General features: G+C 40.6%; 1 protein-coding gene across 1 annotated transcript in view; it reads left to right on the forward strand.

Moving 5' to 3' along the window:
- The window catches only part of PODXL2 (podocalyxin like 2), a 58967-nt gene continuing 41332 nt past the window's right edge, over positions 1-17635 (forward strand). The window contains exon 1 of the mRNA XM_063291693.1: positions 1-46. Coding sequence (XP_063147763.1) covers positions 1-46 — 46 coding nt within the window. The remainder of the gene's footprint in view (positions 47-17635) is intronic.

Genomic DNA, 17635 nt, shown 5'->3' on the forward strand with positions numbered 1-17635 from the left:
ATGAATCCTGTAAGGCGTCGGGCGCTGCGGCTGCTTCTGGCCTGGGGTGAGCCTTTCCTAATTGCCGAGGGTTGTTTCATAAAAACGGAGTTTGGAGTGTTTTCAGCCCGCGTGCAGGCTCGAACCAGGAGAAGAAGGTCGGTCGGACCAAAGCCACTCGAACGTGCCTTGGACAAAGAGACAAGCGGCGCGGGGCTGGGAATGGGCTCCGGGCTGCCTGCCTGCCTGCCTGCCTGCCTGCTGCCGCCTATGGGTTCAAGGAGCGCCGCGGTGGGAGGGCTCCAGCGGTCCGATCTGAGCAGGAGCAGCGAAGCGGCCTTTCTGGCGGCGGCGGCTCCTTGCTCGCTCCTAAGCCGCGTTTGGCGGTTCAAGGCGCGAACGGGAGAGGGGCCGATCTGTTCAGCTGAGGTGGGAGCCTGATCGGATCCTGAGGCTTTCTTGTCCATAGGGAGGGGGGAGGAAGAGGAGCCACCTCAGAGGAAGGGCATCTTCATTTTGGTCCTGCAACGCTCTTTGAAAAAGTGTTACGAGCAGAGGCGTTTCTTTCCTGAAGGTTTCTCTAGGATGTCCGCTCAGGATTGCATTTGTAAAAACAAGTTATTTTCCTCTGATCTGGGTCAGTTAGATGCTGTTGGTTATCTGAAAATACTAATTTACTGTACATGTAGACACAAAACTAGCAACGGCTCAACCATATTTTAAGCTAGTGTGTTTTATGCACCCGGCCAACATGAATGGGTTATGGTTCAGTATCTCAGGCAGAGATCCAGAAAAGTGACCTCCCTGAGTAAATCATTGTTAAATCATGATGGGAAAGCATTGCATGGGAACACAACTTGTGATGAGGTAGACTTTTAAAAAACTTCTTAATTCATTTTGCTAAGTTGTAGCTTGTTTAGCCGTAGTTTGTGGAATAAATCACGACTGGCTAGATTTGCACAACATGCTAAGACATAAAGCAGGGCTTCTAAATTACATATAGGTTCACACATAGCACTGGGCCAAATCAAATCGTATTATGTCCTAGCATGTTGTATGAACTGTGAACTGAACCATTAAATTGATTATTAGTCTGATAATATGACTTCTGCAAAATAAATATTTCAGTAAATGTGTCCACATAGGTTTTTATGGTATTGATACTAATAAGTAGGGAGGATTTAACTGAGTAAGTAGAAGTAACAGAAAATTTTAGGTAATCAAATGTGTATCTTGGGCTTGAAAATAGCCAGATGTTAATAAACTCTTAAGCAGTTAAGAGTAAGATCTGTTGTCAGGAGAAGCTAAGGGCGAAAAGAGCTCAAGACGGGTGCGAGTTCTTAAAGGATGTACTAAAAGCACACTAACAAGTATTGTAATTCCAATGAGGGTAAACACGGAGCATAGCACAAGCCAGTGGGGCTACCCAAAAAGCTTTGTGAAGATCTAAAGATGAAAAGAGGACCAGGTCAGAAGGGAAGAGCGCAGACAGTAGAGGGAAACTTAGAGCTGGCATCAGGCAAGCAGATGCTCAGCATGAGCTGACATAAACAAGGGAAGCTAAGAATGATAAAAAGGACTTCTTCAGGTTCATTCAGGTATCTTAGATAACTGGTGGAGGAGGGAAAAGGGAAAAGGAAGACAGAGCAAACTCCAGATTGGTGAAACATCAATATTTGGGAAGATTCTAGAGCAGATCATAAAAAGGTCTGTCTTTGAATATTTTGCAGTCATTATCAAAAGTCAATATAGATTTATTTATTTGTTTGTTTGTTTTCTATTCCGCCTTTATTATTTTTATAAATAAGGCAGCGAACATACCTAATACTCCTTCCTCCTATTTTCCCCACAACAATAACCCTGTGAGGTGAGTTGGGCTGAGAGAGAGGGACTGACCCAAGGTCACCCAGCCGGCTTTCATGCCTAAGGCGGGACTAGAACTTACAGTCTCCTGGTTTCTAGCCCAGCACCTTAACCACTAGACCAAACTGGCTCTCGATAACAATATTTATCAATAACAAATCCTGATAGGCTAGCCTTGTCTCATTTCTTTGGTCAAGTAACTTAATAGACTGTGAGTATGCTGAAGACATATTTTCAACTGCAAAAAAGCACTCGTGAAGCACCCCATGACATACTGATTGACAAGCTAGCTAAACGTGGGCTGGATGGCATAACAATTAAGTGAAATATATATAGCCTTTGAGTCAGTGTTGACTCCTGGTGACTGCCTGGACTAGTCCCTGCAGTTTTCAGAAGTGGTTTGCCATTGCAGTTGTCAATGGTTCCTCATCAAACTGACATGAGTATTAAGTGAGGTGCCAGAAGGAACTGTCCTGGGACCTCTGCCCTCCATGTTTATTAATGATTTGGATGAAGAGGAGACTAGGATGTTTGTCTGATTTGCAGATGACACAAAAGTAGTTGGGTTAGCTATTATCCTAGAAGACTGAAATAAAACAATGGAATTTAATTGAGACAGGTGCAAAGTTCTTCACTTGGGAAACAAAGATCAAATACACAAGTATGGGGTGGGGGATATATGGCTTGGTAGTGATATTTGTGAAAAAGTTAATTGCAAAGAGAATAGGAGCTAGCAATATGATTTGGCTGCAAAAAGGGAAAATGCCATTTTAGGTTACATCAACAAAAGTATTACTTTATAGTAATGGGAAGAAAGTGTTCCACTTGATTCTAGTTTGATCACACCCCGTCTCTAGTATTGTGTCCACTTCTGGGCACCACATTTCAAGAAGGATTCAGAAAAAATTGGAACAGGTTTACAGAAAGGCAGTGTGGCTGATTGGGAGATTAGAAACTAAGTCTTATGCAGAGATATTGAAGGAGCTGGTTGCATTTAGGCTTGTAAAATTATGCCTGAGGGGGTATGATAGCCCTCTTCAAATATATGAAAGGATGTCACATTGAAAAAAAGTCAAAATATGTTCACTTTCCTTTTAGAATGAAGAACATAGAATAATGCATTTCAGCTACTGAAAGCCAAATTCCAGTTGAATGCTTGGGAGGGGGGATGCTTTTAAACAGTTTGTTAGTGGAACCAGTTTCCCAGGTATATGGTAGACTCTGTTCCATAGTATGCATTCAGGTGGGGACCACACAGTTCTTTGTCTGGGATACCTTAATTTGTAAGGATATGCAAAATGTTCTGTGCATGGACAGCTGGTTTGGGGTGGTCTGCATCTGGACTGAAACACCTGTGCTTTGGGCACAGACCTGAAACAGGTCTGGGCATGGACCTGAAACACGTGTGTTCCAGACAGACATTTTCAGGGTAGTGAAAGCAGGAAGAAGTCAAGGCCCCTGGCACTGGTGGTGGTGAAGCAGACACAGAAAGGAAGGCATTGAGAATGGCCAGGGGAGGGATGGGCAAGTTAGTCTGTGTGCCACTTCTGCCACCATTGAATTCAAGTATGGCATATCCAATTGACCAGTCTGCTCCTTCCCACCCTTCCCAATGTCTTCCCTTGCTTACCTCCTCTTAGCCACCACTGCTGCCATTGTTTGTTTGGGATTCAAAACAAAATAATTTTCCTATGACATGCATGCCTGTTAATTTGATTGTTGCTTTAAACAGTGAGCCTAAATGGCCTCTTTCTGCTCTATGATTCTAAGAATCGTGTCTTATATGAGACCATATAATGCTTGTAGATAAGCATGCTATGCCACCCCACCTAGTTGTGATTTATTCATACTTAAACTACTGTTTACAGTGTCATGTGATCACATTATTACTTGTGACTGTATAGCAAAAGGCCTTGAAACAATTGTTTCAGACATCTCAACATTCCAGTTTAAGCTTTGTTGTACAGTGGGAATAGGAGGTCACAATCACCTGCATTTGTTTTTAATAATTGTTTCCTTGTGGTAGAAAACCTGAAATTGTGCCCATTTGTCCTTTGCATGGAATGGGATTTCTGCTTACTGAAAATACTTGTTGAAACACTTGCCAACTTTCAGCAGTTTGAAATTTAAGGGCCACTCTACATACTACATACTACTTGGAAAAACAGCGTCCTACAGGTAGTCCTCGCTTAACAACCACAATTGGGACCAACAACTCCATTGTTAAGTGACACAATTGTTAAATGAAACATCCATGACTGCAACGAACTTATGACCTCACTTCCACTGCAGTTGTTAAGCGAATCACTCACAGTCATTAAGCAAGACATCATGTGACCACAACTTGCAATTTTACTGCTGGCTTCTCCATTGACTCTGCTTGTCAGAAGCCTGCTGTGCTGTAGAAGTGCCCAAATATTGATCATGTGACTGTGGGGATGCTGCAACTGTCATAAGTACAAGGACTGTTTGTAAAGTTACTTTTTCAGCACTGTCATAACTGTCATAACTTCAAACTGTCGCTAAACAGGGCAGTTGTTAAGCAAGGTCTACCTGTATTACCTGGCTATAAGGGGCAGTAAGTTACAGCAAATTGGAAAATCACAACAGTGTGTAGCCATATCATATAAATGTTGGAACACCCAAAACTGTATTAGTGCATACGCCTCAATTTGGGTATTAATATAGTCAAATTAGTCTCCAGTGTTGCCTGTTGAGTGTTTAATATTTATGTATTTCAATTTATATTCATTTTGTTTGGCAGAATGTACTAATTTACCTTAGCAAACACTGAAATAATCTTTGTTGTGGCTCACTTTCTCATACCATGGTTGAACTGGAATTGCTGCTCTATTTCTACCTAGGGAGTTGTGTGATTTTGTACCACAAATTTTAAACTGATTGGTAACCTCTGGTTTCTCTTCAATTTCAATATGTTTTGGTTGTTTCCATCTCCTTTCCAAGAAGAAAACAGTGGAAGAGACCTTTCTTTTAAAAAATGTCTGAGCACACAATATTTTCTTTAACAATTTGATAAACTGAGAAGGATGCAAATTGGCCCTTCTGGCAGTGATATGATTGAAACTACTTCTGCTTGTAAACTCCATCTTAATTTCCTATGTTTCTGAAGGAGAACATCTGTGGAAAAGTATATGTGTTGGGAATTAGCTCTTAAATACTCAGCTTTAGTGTTGAAAATTTAGGGACTCAGCCCTCCATAGATGTCATAGTCTAACTTGGAAACATCTCCAAATCCCAGGTATTTGGAAGTTCTTAGAGAAAGCACTCTGTACTAAAACATAGACTCATATTTATTATTGCTACATGATCAATATGTCTTTTTTAAATGATGAGTCAGGAAGTATGAGTTAGGCCTGTATACTGCAAGGACTGAGATTCTGCCCTGCAGTCAACATTTCTATGAGATTCAGTTAGTTTGAGGCTGATCCTTGTCATGATCAAGAAAGAGTATATACTTCCTTGGGATATCAGAGCAGACCTCTCCCAAGCTTCATCCCCTTTAAATGAGTTGGGCTACAGCTCTTTTGATCCCTAGCCAGCACGGACAATTTCAGATAAATCTGATATTTGTTCCACACCGTTTGGAGGAATGCTCTTCTAGACTGTGAAGTTAGAGTGATGGAACCCTAAGAAAGGGTTTTTGGATGTACATCAGTCCAGGGATTAAACCCAAGTTCCAGAGCTCAGCTTAAGTCAGGTTAGCTTTCTCATACAGTACTCTTTCTGCGGTTCCAGGTTTGTAAAGCGGAGTTACTGTTGACTTTCCTCGGTGAGCTCTTGTGAAGATAAATGAGGGCATAAAATGAAATGCACTTTCCACACTCAAACTGTGGGGACTATGAAATGATAAACTATTTCTGGTTAAACTGTTTTGCTGCATAGTTTCTTCATACTGCAGTTTAAAGGCAGATTCGGAAAATGGCCTCTGGGAAGTTTCTAAGCTGGCTTTATAGAAAAGAATTTCTATCATCTTTTACTTCTGATTGTTGGGTCTTAGGCTACTGCAGTGTGGCCTGTAATAAAATTAAATAGCTCTTGTAAAAATGAAGTATTTTCATAGACAGGAAGAAAAAACAACTGCTAAAAGCAGTTGGTGCTGTGTTGTATAAACGCAATGACATGTGGTTCTTTTCAAATTGTCTGCAAATTACAGCAGCTGATGGATAGACCAATAAAACATGAAATGGATACTTTCTGTAGGTGGCAGGAAATGCTAAGAGGACAAAGAAAGATGAGGAATTCACCAAGCAGTCCAGATTATGGTCAAATTATTACAACATTCTTACACAAGTGCTGACTCTTACATTTAAAGGAAGTTTTCATAATCTTTTCTTTTTAATAAGAAGGCACAAGAAGAAGCCTGCAATCTTCCACAGATGGCTTTCTAGTTATAAACTCTCCATTAAATGCATCCCCTTCTGTGTATGTCTTGACTAGGTTCATGAAACAGGCTAGGACAGGTTCACATACTGTGCTGAGCTCTGGTTTGATTAGCCATGGAATAAACCACGGTTTTCTGGGTTCAAACAAATACATTAAGCCAGAATGAGACAAACCACATTATATTTTAGCATAATGTATAAACCCAGACCCAGTCTTTGAACTGATAGTTAAAAATACTGTAATTTTATGGCAATGAGATATAGCAGATGCAATCTGAAGCTTGCTAAATTCTTGATCTAATTAATAACCAATGAAGGTTGTGACAGTTCAAAGGCTTGAATTAGTTTTCCTGATGCCTCTGGGGCTGTGGGTATCCATGAGGGAGGCAAGGAGGGACAAAATACAAAACATGCATGATGATGTCATCATGCAAATACCATGAATTATGTATGTGCATGAGATGTTAGGTTGCAGGTACATATTGGTGGCATTTCTTTGATGACATCACTGCATATGCAGCATTCTTTGGGTGTCATCATGGTTTGCTGCAATTACTACTGGATGTGAACTTTCTCTTGTAGAGGTCACGATAGAAACTGGGTTCTCACATTGTGCTATACCCTAATGTTTATTTTGTGCCATAGTGGCAAACCAAGACACTTTGATTATAATATGGCTTGTGGCTTATCCTGTAGGGACACTGTATATACTCAGAGGAAGAGCCGCAGGTGACAGCATAGATCAAAATGCACAGGTCCGAATAAGGAGTGCTACTATAGGATGTTAGGGATAAATAGGGAACCTGAATGGAAGAATAGTGACTTCATGGTGTCCTGTAACTAAGGTCCTGTAGTTTGCCAGTCCTTCAGAATGTTTTTTGGGCTTCTTGGTTTAGTCTGCAGCCCTGGGATTTCCTGGGATTAACCAGAACTTGCTTAGCTCACTCAGGTGCTGCCCCATCCAGCTGAGCTGTCAGGGTAGACATTGCTACTTTACAGCTCTTTCTAATATAGACTGGCAGCAAACCAGTGGGTGAGATGACCCAGAAAGGCTCTGTTTGCATTGGGACTAATATTGATCTCCACAGAACTGTTTTGTTAGGTGTCTGGTTGGATTGTCTATGCTGCCGATTCAGCCAACCCTTTCTTCTCCTCTGCTGTCAGAGGTCTTTCCTGGTAGCATTAGGGCAGTGGACTTTTACAGTCATCTTGAGACAATTTTGGTGAGAGTTCTGGTGAAGTTCTTGCTACTTTCCTAAAGGTCAGGGGCTGATTTTAGCATAGACTCTTCTCCCTTGTTCTCACTCTCATTAGGTTCCTAAGATGTTCATAAATAAATAAATAAATCCTATATTAAAAAAGGATGAGTTGTATGTGTGTGCACCTCATAGTTGAAAAAACTGGACACATCATAGCAATTTCTGTCTATAGTTAACACAGGTTGACAGAATTGGGTAACATTTCTGCAAAAGTCCCTTCCTTCCTTCCTTCCTTCCTTCCTTCCTTCCTTCCTTCCTTCCTTCCTTCCCCCAGATTATTCTAACTATATGTTTATAGTCTTGTGAGTTTTCCACAAGTCTCTGCATGATTACCCCATGCTACATCCTGGATCATTAAGACTAGCATTTGCTTCCCCTCATGGCTAAAAGCTCAGAAAATATTCAGGGCTCCTGGGAATGTGGGTATGCTAAAATCTCTGTGGGGAGTCCCTCTCTCTCCCTCTTCCCCCCCCCCTCCCTCTCTCTCCCTCCCCTTAGATGATATCAGAAGAATGCTGGCCTTTCTGCAATCCTAATTAGAACTGATTGCTCTGCTGGGCTCCCAAATTCTGCATTCAGAATGTTCTACTAGTAAATAAGAGACAGTCAGCAAAGGGAAGGAGGTAGAGAAAGGGGTGCAAGACTCAATTCCTGTAAGAGATGTACAAGGCAGATGCTTTGCAATAATCCTGGGGTGACAGAAGAGTTCTGTGTGGCTCCTGAGCCTTCTCTGTGTTTACAAGGAAAGTCACTGAGATGGGTCCATCTTGCTGTAAACCTGAAGTCTGGAGGAGTTTCCCATAGATGCCTACAATCCCACTATTTTACTCTGTCACTATGTGAGTGTGCATGTCACTTCCCAAAGGAACATTGGCACTGTTACAAGAATGATATAAGCATATATTTGTCCACACCATACCATTTTTATGTCAAGGCAAATAACTTACAGTGCTTCTGCTTTGACTGCAGAAAGGAATGTAGCAAATTATGGAGTGCAAAGTTTGTGCTGAGTCACAGTTTCGAGACAGTGAAGTTGCAATGTGCTGTGAAAGGTATTAACGGGAAGAGAATGCCCAAGATATTCTACGTCCTTAATATCCTTGTAATAAAAATGGTTTTCCTGTGGAATGTCAGCTTGTAGGAAAGAAGGGGTTGCAAGCAGTTTTCACCCAGCCAGACCTTCTCTTTTATTGCTCCAATGTTCTACGTGCTCTTCTTGTTGGCTCTAAAGCAGGGATTGAAATGAATCTCTTCCCGCCTCTGCTCCCTTTCTGTACAAAAGAAAAGAGATAATAGCAGAGGAACAGCAACAGTGGGTTGGCAAATCATTTGTTTTTTAGCACTAATTCTGGGTCAGTTTTTCATCCATCTGGCAGTAAAAGCACAAGAACAGTTTTATTTGATCAGGGTAAAATTCTGTCTGCAGAGAGTAGCTTGGGGTACTGTGGCTAGGCCATGAGTGTCCAAGGGACGAAGTGATCGCAGGGATACATTATGGCCTCATCATGAAAATGCTCCTTTTATGTCCATATGTCAGGCTGTCTTATATGAGTATGTAAATTGCGACATTTGTGTAATTACACCATAGTGCATATGTCACTATTTTGATGTCATCACAATTTTCTGAAGACGCTGATGAATATTACTGGAACGTTTGCAAATACTTTCTGATGCGCAGCGCCACCAAGATATTGTTTGGTATTATGTCTAATCAAAGTTGACAAGCATCCTCCACAATCTTGCCTAATCCTTTCAAAAGTAATCTCAGTGTTTTAGGGCAATGGATCCCATAAGTTAATTATGCTTTTTGTGAAGATACATTTCCTTAATTTGTGATTGACTTTGTGCCAGGCAGCTTCATCAAATCCAGCTGAAGTCTCCTCCCGTTGCTTTGCTGCACTTATATTGGCTAGGTTGACACATCGCACTATGCCTTAGTCCAGTAGCTGGCTGGAGAACTCTGGGAGTTGAAGTCCACAAGTCTTAAAGTTGCCAGGGTTGAGAAACACTGCCTTAGTTTGTGTTTTCTCAAATAAGCCAGAATGATTGGGTTCGCTTATTGCACTAACCATAAATTACAATTTGCAAACTATGTTACATACTAAGCCAAAATGAAACAAACCACATTAAGGTTTGATGCAATATGTGAACCCTACCATTTTCTCTTTTCCGTAGTTGCCTAGTAACTGGCTGAGTTGATACACACCCACAGCCCTCCACAGGAGTAGCAAGTGGGGCAAGTGACATTGGAGCATTAGTATGTAAGGGTGGGATTTGAGTCAGTTTTGTGTCATCATTCCTTGCTGCTTATAGCATTCAATTATAATAAATGTTTTGTCCCCAGATCCTGAAAACGAGAAAGAGGAGTCTGGTTATGGATGGGAATAGAGAACCCAATCAGTCTTATATTGTTTAGTAAGAGACTAGCCTAGTTTAGTCTGGAAATTTAAAAGGAAAAATACAGACAGTTCAAGAAGGTCACAAAAAGATGTAGCTGGAGCATAGGCAAGGTTCAACACAAGTTCTGGATTCCCTTCCAACCCTTATGGTGATTCTGAGAAGTTCAGGACAGAGCCAGGTTGACTTCCAGGTGGTTGGTCCAGGTCAACGGTTACAGATGTGTTTTCAGCAGTTTGATTACCTTAGTGTGTGTTATGCCTCTAACAGTACTCAATAGCACTTTTTTTTAAGGAGGCCATTTTTGCTAGGAGTCCCAATTCATAGTCTGGGATTTCTGCATTCTTTTGTTCTCTGATCCCAGCTTAGTGGAGGCAATGGTCTTAGGGATTCAAAAGTTAAAGGCTTGTTTTAGGATTAGTAACTACAATAGCCAGTAATGTGGCTCTGTAGGCAAGAGAGAATACCTAGATCCAGTGTTTTCATCTTCTAAAACATCCTTAAAAAAGGACTTATCCTGGGTAGCCGTAACAAAGTAGTTTGGTTTGGTTTTAACATACCACATTATGTGACTCCATCCAATTGTTATTTAACTGGTGGATTGATTTTATTGATTATGTGCCATCAAGTCATTTTCGACTCCTAGCGACCATATAGATAGATTTTCTCCATGACAATCTATTCCTAATCTGGTCTTTCAGGTCTTCCAATGGTGCACTTGTCACCACTGTAACTGAGTCCATCCATCTTGCTGTTGGTCATCCTCTTTTTCATTCCACCTTTCCCAGCATTAGAGCTGGTAAACCATTGTTTAAAACCTTGTGTCTTAGTGTGATTTGTAAACTCAGTTTTTGCCTGTCTTTGCCTACCAGCAGTGTATGTATGGAAAGGGAGACACTGACAGGTGCTTCCATTTGTTCATTATAGTTTTCTTATAGCAAACAAAGGATTATGAGTAAATGACCATTTTTGACCCAGCTCCCTATTTTAAATAGTTTCTGCTTGGATGTGCAAAGTGAAGTCTCTCAGTTTTAAGTTGGAGGGAAGAGAAGTGGGCTAGCATACCGCAGTACTCCTGTCTTCTGGATTAGATGTTTCAACATCATGAAATGCCATAAAGACTAGAAAAGTGCAAAGCATTGAGCTGATTGTATTTATACAGAACCCTGAGCTCTCAATATTTTTTTTTATTTTACTTTACTGGATTTTTTAAATATACTTTCTACTGAACAGGAAAAAGTTAAGACAAACTGATAAAAACACAAAGGCTGCTTCCATTCATACCTTTTAAACTGTGTTTTCAGTCCATTCCCCTTTTCATGGGGCAACCAAACAATGTTATCCTTTCGTCATCTTTCATCATGTTTTATTTCCTTTTTGTGATTTTTTTTTCCTAGATAATTCCACTTAAACAGAAAGACTCAGGAGAGAAATGCAGTTCTTCAGAGGGGGGTAACTTTCTATAGTTCTTTATTCCTGTAAAGCTCACAGGCAGGGTAGAATTGACCATTGACCCCTGTTTACTTCCCCAAACACAAATGTTCTTATAAGCAGGTGTTTTTTGCACTGATATATATATAAATATGTTTATTTAACACTAGAATTGTGGGATGATATTTTCTCTGCTCTTCTGACTTTTTACTGCCATCTCACTCTCCGAAAGCATGGGAGAAGGGATGGGAGATTTTTATTTTAGGGCAAAAGGAGCCCTTGGGCTGGCATTCTTGTTATCCAGATTCTTTGTTATGTAAGCTTAGAGGAATTGCGTGTGCTGTACACCTCTGTGGGGGAGGAATTGGCCTGCAGACGAAGTATTATTCCTGAAGTAAATTCCTTATGTATGAAATGTATTTGGGATAACTGATTATGCTGGTTGCAATGACATTTTTCTCTTTTGTAGGCTGAGCTGGTATATGCTTCTTGGCTGTTTGAGTAAGACTGAGGTTACTTAAATTCCTCTACCTGAACATTTTATACCATATTAATATGAATTGATAATCCAGATATAATTCCTTCAAAGCCATTACATTCATGTGATTCCCTCATCTTGTCTCCATCCTGGTTTGTTGTTGTTGTTGTTTAATCTTCCACTAAGATATCCCTTGTAGTCCTAGCCATCATTGGAAGTATGGGGGGGGGCGTTTAATGACATTACACGTATCATGATGTCATAATGGCTTGTGCAAGTTGTAGGTATGCAGCAGTATTGGTTACCTCCAACCCAAACGCGGACAATCAGCAGCTCAGGGGCTTCATGTGGCTTCGTAGACCCATTTTGCCATTCCCAAGGCTTCTAACATGACACCCCCAAATTCAGTGGCAAATTGCTAAATGTTAATGATAGCTAAACCTTCTTGACTGAAAACAAGAGTAAAATAGGTGTATGAACTTTTATTCCATGTAGGCAGGCTATGTACTCTATATAGAGTTAGATTGAGAATATGCTTATTCTATGATTCTATCTGAAGGGTTAGCAACTACTCTAAAATCCCTTATATTAAAGGAATGGGTTCTGTATTTGAGGAAGAGAAAAAATTAGGAGTAAAAGGAAAGAATAAGGGAAAAAATAGATAATATTAAATTTTTAAAGGAGGATGCAAGGAATGTCGGTTGGCAAGACCCTGAAGAAGAGTCTTCTCTGCCATGGCCCCCACTCTCTGGAACATCATCTCTCCTGAGATTAGGTTGGCCCCCACCCTGCTGGCTTTCTGTAAGGCTTTGAAGACTTGGTTCTGTGCCTGAGCCTGGGGCCCCAAGTGTGGGACGGAGTCCAATTGTTGGCTATGCTAAGGCTTTTATGATTCTCCAGCAGCTGCATATTTTATTTGTTTTATTTTACTATTGTATATATTTTTATTTGTTTTTAATGTTGTGAGCCACCCAGAGTCATGTACTTGAGATGGATGGCCATATAAATCAATCAATCAATCAAACAAGAAAAGAAACATATCTCAGTTTCACATTGGATCTATTATAGCTGAAATAACCTGTAGATGGGATATATCCTTTATTCACATCTACTCTGCTATGTATGCTGGTCCTGAAGTGGGAAGCTTTAGCTCCTTTGATTCCCTCTTCCATACAACTACTCAGGGGATAGGAAGCCTTCTTGTTTTAGGCATCTGGTCATCTGGAAAATGGCGATTTTTCCAGCATCTGAGAAATCTACTGCCTTCATTAGTGTTCTGCAAAATGGAGATGTGGAGGAACTGGGATGGGGAAGATCATGGTGGCATTGCTTCAGTGCATACAAGAGTAGCCTAACAGGCTATATGAGGGTAAATCTAGAAGTGCTGAGCTGTAGAGTGGAGTGCAATGCCAGGTGGTACTTGAGAGATGGATTTATTATGGCTACCTTATTTCTGTGTTCTATTTTCTAACATTGCCTTATGTTTTACAAACTACTCAAGTCTCTTAATGAGCAATACGGTCAGGGATTCTAAGACCTTCAAGGTAGACCAGACTAGGAAACCAAAGTCATGTAGGCCAATACAACTTTTATTGTAAAGATATAACAGAATCTTGCAAGTCTGAACACGCTTCCCCCTTCCCTCCTTTTATCTTCATGAGAGCTAGGGAGGGTGTTGTGTGAGATGTTTTCTCAGGTTACATTTCTGCCCTGGACTTCTGCCCTCTTTTATCTGACTGTTGTCTTGATATAGCCTGTCCCTCAAGGCCATTCCCCTTCCCTCTACAGACCTGTAGTACAAAGCATCCAGAAGGCCTACAGTTTCCTACTCCTGATCAAGGTAGAGGCTTTCATGTTCCATCAGACTAAAGTGTCTCCCATAGTGAGTTTGTCAGATAGGAAGCTTATACACCCTTTTTAACTCCCTGTGTTGTTTCTTTTTGCTTTCTTCAATGGTAAGCCCAGGTACTACTAAGTTAAACCCTGCTTTTCAGACTGCTCTCTTGTTCAGCATAAAGCATTTATACTTCATAATAACATGGGCTTTGCCAAAGGAGCTGTGCTCCTCACATATCTTGCTGGACTCTGACTATAAATCTCATGGCATTCCTTTTGCAGATTTTAATCAACTTCTGTTGATTCTTTTTTCCTCAGGCATTTGGTAGATTCCTTGGTCTAGCTCTCCCCTTGCCCTCAGTTAGTCTGACTCCCGACATGACTCCAGCCTTAAGTCTTAAGCCTCCTGACTTGATCCATCTGACAGGTGGTTCCTTCAGACAGACCTCCTTTTGGCTCCACAGCTAGACTAGTATTTCCTTGTGAGTTTTGTCCTTTGCTCTCTTACTGTTTCACTGCTTGGGAGATACCCTTGCATCTGCCACTGTTTTAGAATGGGCTCTCCCCCCTCACAGCTGTTAGCCTGAGGAACAAGCCTCTCTTTCTTTGATATCCATCCTGGGTAAGCAACATACTACAGTCCTACTGCTGTAATCTTCTTGCCCCCATTGGTGGAATTTTGATTTCCTCTCTATTCCCCAGTTCTTATTTTGCAGAGAGAATTGACCTTGCCTGCACCCACTTCCCACTTTCCCTGCTGAATTTTGTCAGCCGTTTCCGCAATCACTAAAGCACTAATAAAGTTTCTCTCCTTCTCAGAGCCTTGCTATGATTTCTAGCCATCTGGATTTTATCACATTTTATATTTTTATTGTCTATTTATATTTATATTTATTGTATTTATAATGATACTGCATTTTAAACCTTGTTTTTGTTGTAAACCGCCCAGAGTCCCTCCTTTGGGGGGAGGGAGATGGGTGGTGATGAAATTCAATAAATAAATAAAAATAAAAAAATAAATAGATGGAAGGCAGTTAAGTCACAGATGCACTCCTTTCCCATAGTTTCCCTTTGTGATGTGCTTGACCCATGTGGCTAGGTTGACATTATTGGATTCCACTTTTAAGGTACAAAGCTCCATTTTGTGATAATCCAGCTGGATACATGTATTCACATTTTGTTTTGTTTAATTTTACTTGGCTCATGCTCCAATTAAGACTAAAAATCAGTCTTAACCAGTGCTGAAAGTATACAGTCCTTCCCCAATTATTCCCTCTTGTATTTTCTTTAGCGTAATTTTATCTTACCAAGATAGTAGTCTTTCTTGGTAAATAGGATCATACATCTTAAGGAGTTTAAACTAGGTAGACAGTTCATATTAAATGAGGGTAAATGAACTGCTGAGAACTGATCTCCTGCACTAATGGGATTAGTTTTCCTGCAGGCCAGGTTCATCACAAGTGCTTGGGGTTTAATTCAACTTTAGACCTTTTATGGGGCATGCATGGAGAATAGAGAAGGAATGACAGATAGAGAGTCTGAAGTGGTCCCAGTGGATCTGTTTACATGTAGACAGAGATTCATGAGGTCAAGGCTGCAATTTGTTCTTTCATGTAATCATGCTTCTAGAGTAGTTTTGAGCAAGAGATGCTGATGATCACACTCAACATAATAATTAATAGAACAAAACCTTGCAGGAATTTTCTAAGCTTTCAGCCAGAACATTGGTATGTCCCTCATACTACTTGTTGGCCTAGAGTTGCAATCCTAAGCATGTTTGTCAAGGAGTCAGCTTTATCAGACTCAACAGAATTAATTTAGGAGTAAAATATATTCAGTGCTGCACTGGAAATGGAGCTATATCTAATATGACATAAACCAAATCTGGTTGGAATAGAAAATAGAGAACCACTGTTTTTCCTTTTTATTGCAAGACAACTATTCATTCTGGTTCATTCTATAAAGGTACAGATTGTAAAAGTTTAATTCTGCTGCTAGCTTTCCTAGGAATTTATATTGGGATTAACATTTATTTGCTGGTTTATTACATTTATATCCCACCACAATAAAAAAAAAACTCTTGGTGGTTTGTATTTAAAATGGTAATAATTTAACAAGAAAGAGAAGACTGATAATTCCTTGAAGACTGCATTTTTACCAATACATGAAAACATGTTGGATATTCATAAATGTTGGATATTCATAAGGCAGAGAGCAAATATATGCTTAATCTCAGAAGATGGCAATGGCAAATCACTTCAGTACTGTTCTCAAAACAAGTTACATGATCATATGGATAAAGTCAAAGGAGTCAAACTCAGGTCAAGGAAGACTTTCCTATACTTATGCTATAAATATATGCATCAGGGATCTGGGATTTGCCTTAGCTCTGTCCCATGTTTGTATGTGGCACCTCACTTCTTTCTTATAGCATATGAAATTACCAGTAATAGAATTTAAATTTTTTGAGCTTTTGTTCCCCATAACGAAAATTATGATACATGTTTGCATCTTATGAACCTATATATTAGAACTGAGCAATAGAGAACCAATATATGTGCCTTCATTTGAGCAGGTGGCAGCTCCTGGAGGATTTAGAAGCTAAGCAGAGTCAATACTGGCTAATATTTGCATAGGATACCTCCAGAGAATCCCAGAGCTGTAGGCCGGACCTGGAAGTTGAAAAAACATTCTGGAAGAAGGTAATGGCAAGCCACTTTCAACTACCGCCAAGAAAACTACATGGATGTCTCTATGGTGTCCCTAGCTTGACCTATGTCTTCCAGACTAGCATTAGATTCTCGCATCAGTACTAGTGCAATATAAACAAGCAGCTCTGGGGATTGGCCCTGCCATGGCTCAAGACCAATTATATGGGGGTTGTATGGTTACTTATGGCTGCTTGGGCCCACTGTGTTCCATTCTTACTTGAAGGTCATGGGTAAATGGAGAATGGCTAGTGGTGCTACTGAATTTGAAAATCAAGGACAGGGCCGCAACTAGGGAGGGGCAACTGGGGCATGTGCCCCAGGCGCCGTGCTGGTGGGCCATCAAAATGAGCGCTGGGAGGCGCTAAAATGAGTGCTGGGGAGTGCCAAAATGGGTGCAGAATCCATGTTTGCCCCGGGGTGACACAGTCCCTAGTTGCGGCCCTAATCAAGGACCCCAGCCATCAAGGACCCCAGCCATCGTAAGAGTTTGTCCTTCCATTACTCAGGCAGATGAATAGGATTAGTCTGCTTTGGATATAGCCAGTATGCTTATGAGCTTGCATGTGTGTTTATAATCCTAGCCCAATGTTTTTATTCCTTGCTTCCAGGGTTTTCTGGATGCTGCTGTAGTGCTAATAATAGCAGAGTGGCAGCTGCTATGTGAGGATAAAAACCATCCTAGAACAGTTCTGCCACCCCCATAGTTTTGTAGCTTCCTTGTAGACCAAACTAGAAGAGGATTGAAGCAAAATATAATCTGACCTGCAAAGATATGTTCTATAATTGAGCATATTTGGAAATGTTTTTATCTGAGTGCCTGACTGACTCAGCCATGTGCAAATAACACTTGGTGAAGTTTGCTATCCCCTGGGATGCCCAGAGATCTTGGTCGGCTGCTTTGTTCTGCAGTGATTTTTCTTTCAGGGTTGCTTGCCTCTGTCACATTTCTGCTTTCTCAAGCCTTTGCCTTTGTCTAAGTTCCTCTCCTTCTGGCTAATTTTATTTTATTGATCTAAGATGAGATACATGATTGGAGTGGGAGGAGAAGAAGCAGAACATGGAGCAATAAAGGTTTCCAAAAATAATGTTGAGTCAGTTGTGGAAACTCTCTTGCAGATAAGCATTAGATAAATGGGCGTGTTCTTATATTCAAGTTTCCAGAATTAGTGGTTTATTGATTCTTTTTCTGTTTTCACACTGTCTCCATATACAGCTAAATCTAATCCAAAGACTGCTCTGGTTACCAATACCCCTGTTGGTTTTAATTTTTTTAAAAGA

This window comes from Candoia aspera, chromosome 2, assembly GCF_035149785.1.
Source record: "Candoia aspera isolate rCanAsp1 chromosome 2, rCanAsp1.hap2, whole genome shotgun sequence".
NCBI classification, from domain to species: domain Eukaryota; kingdom Metazoa; phylum Chordata; class Lepidosauria; order Squamata; family Boidae; genus Candoia; species Candoia aspera.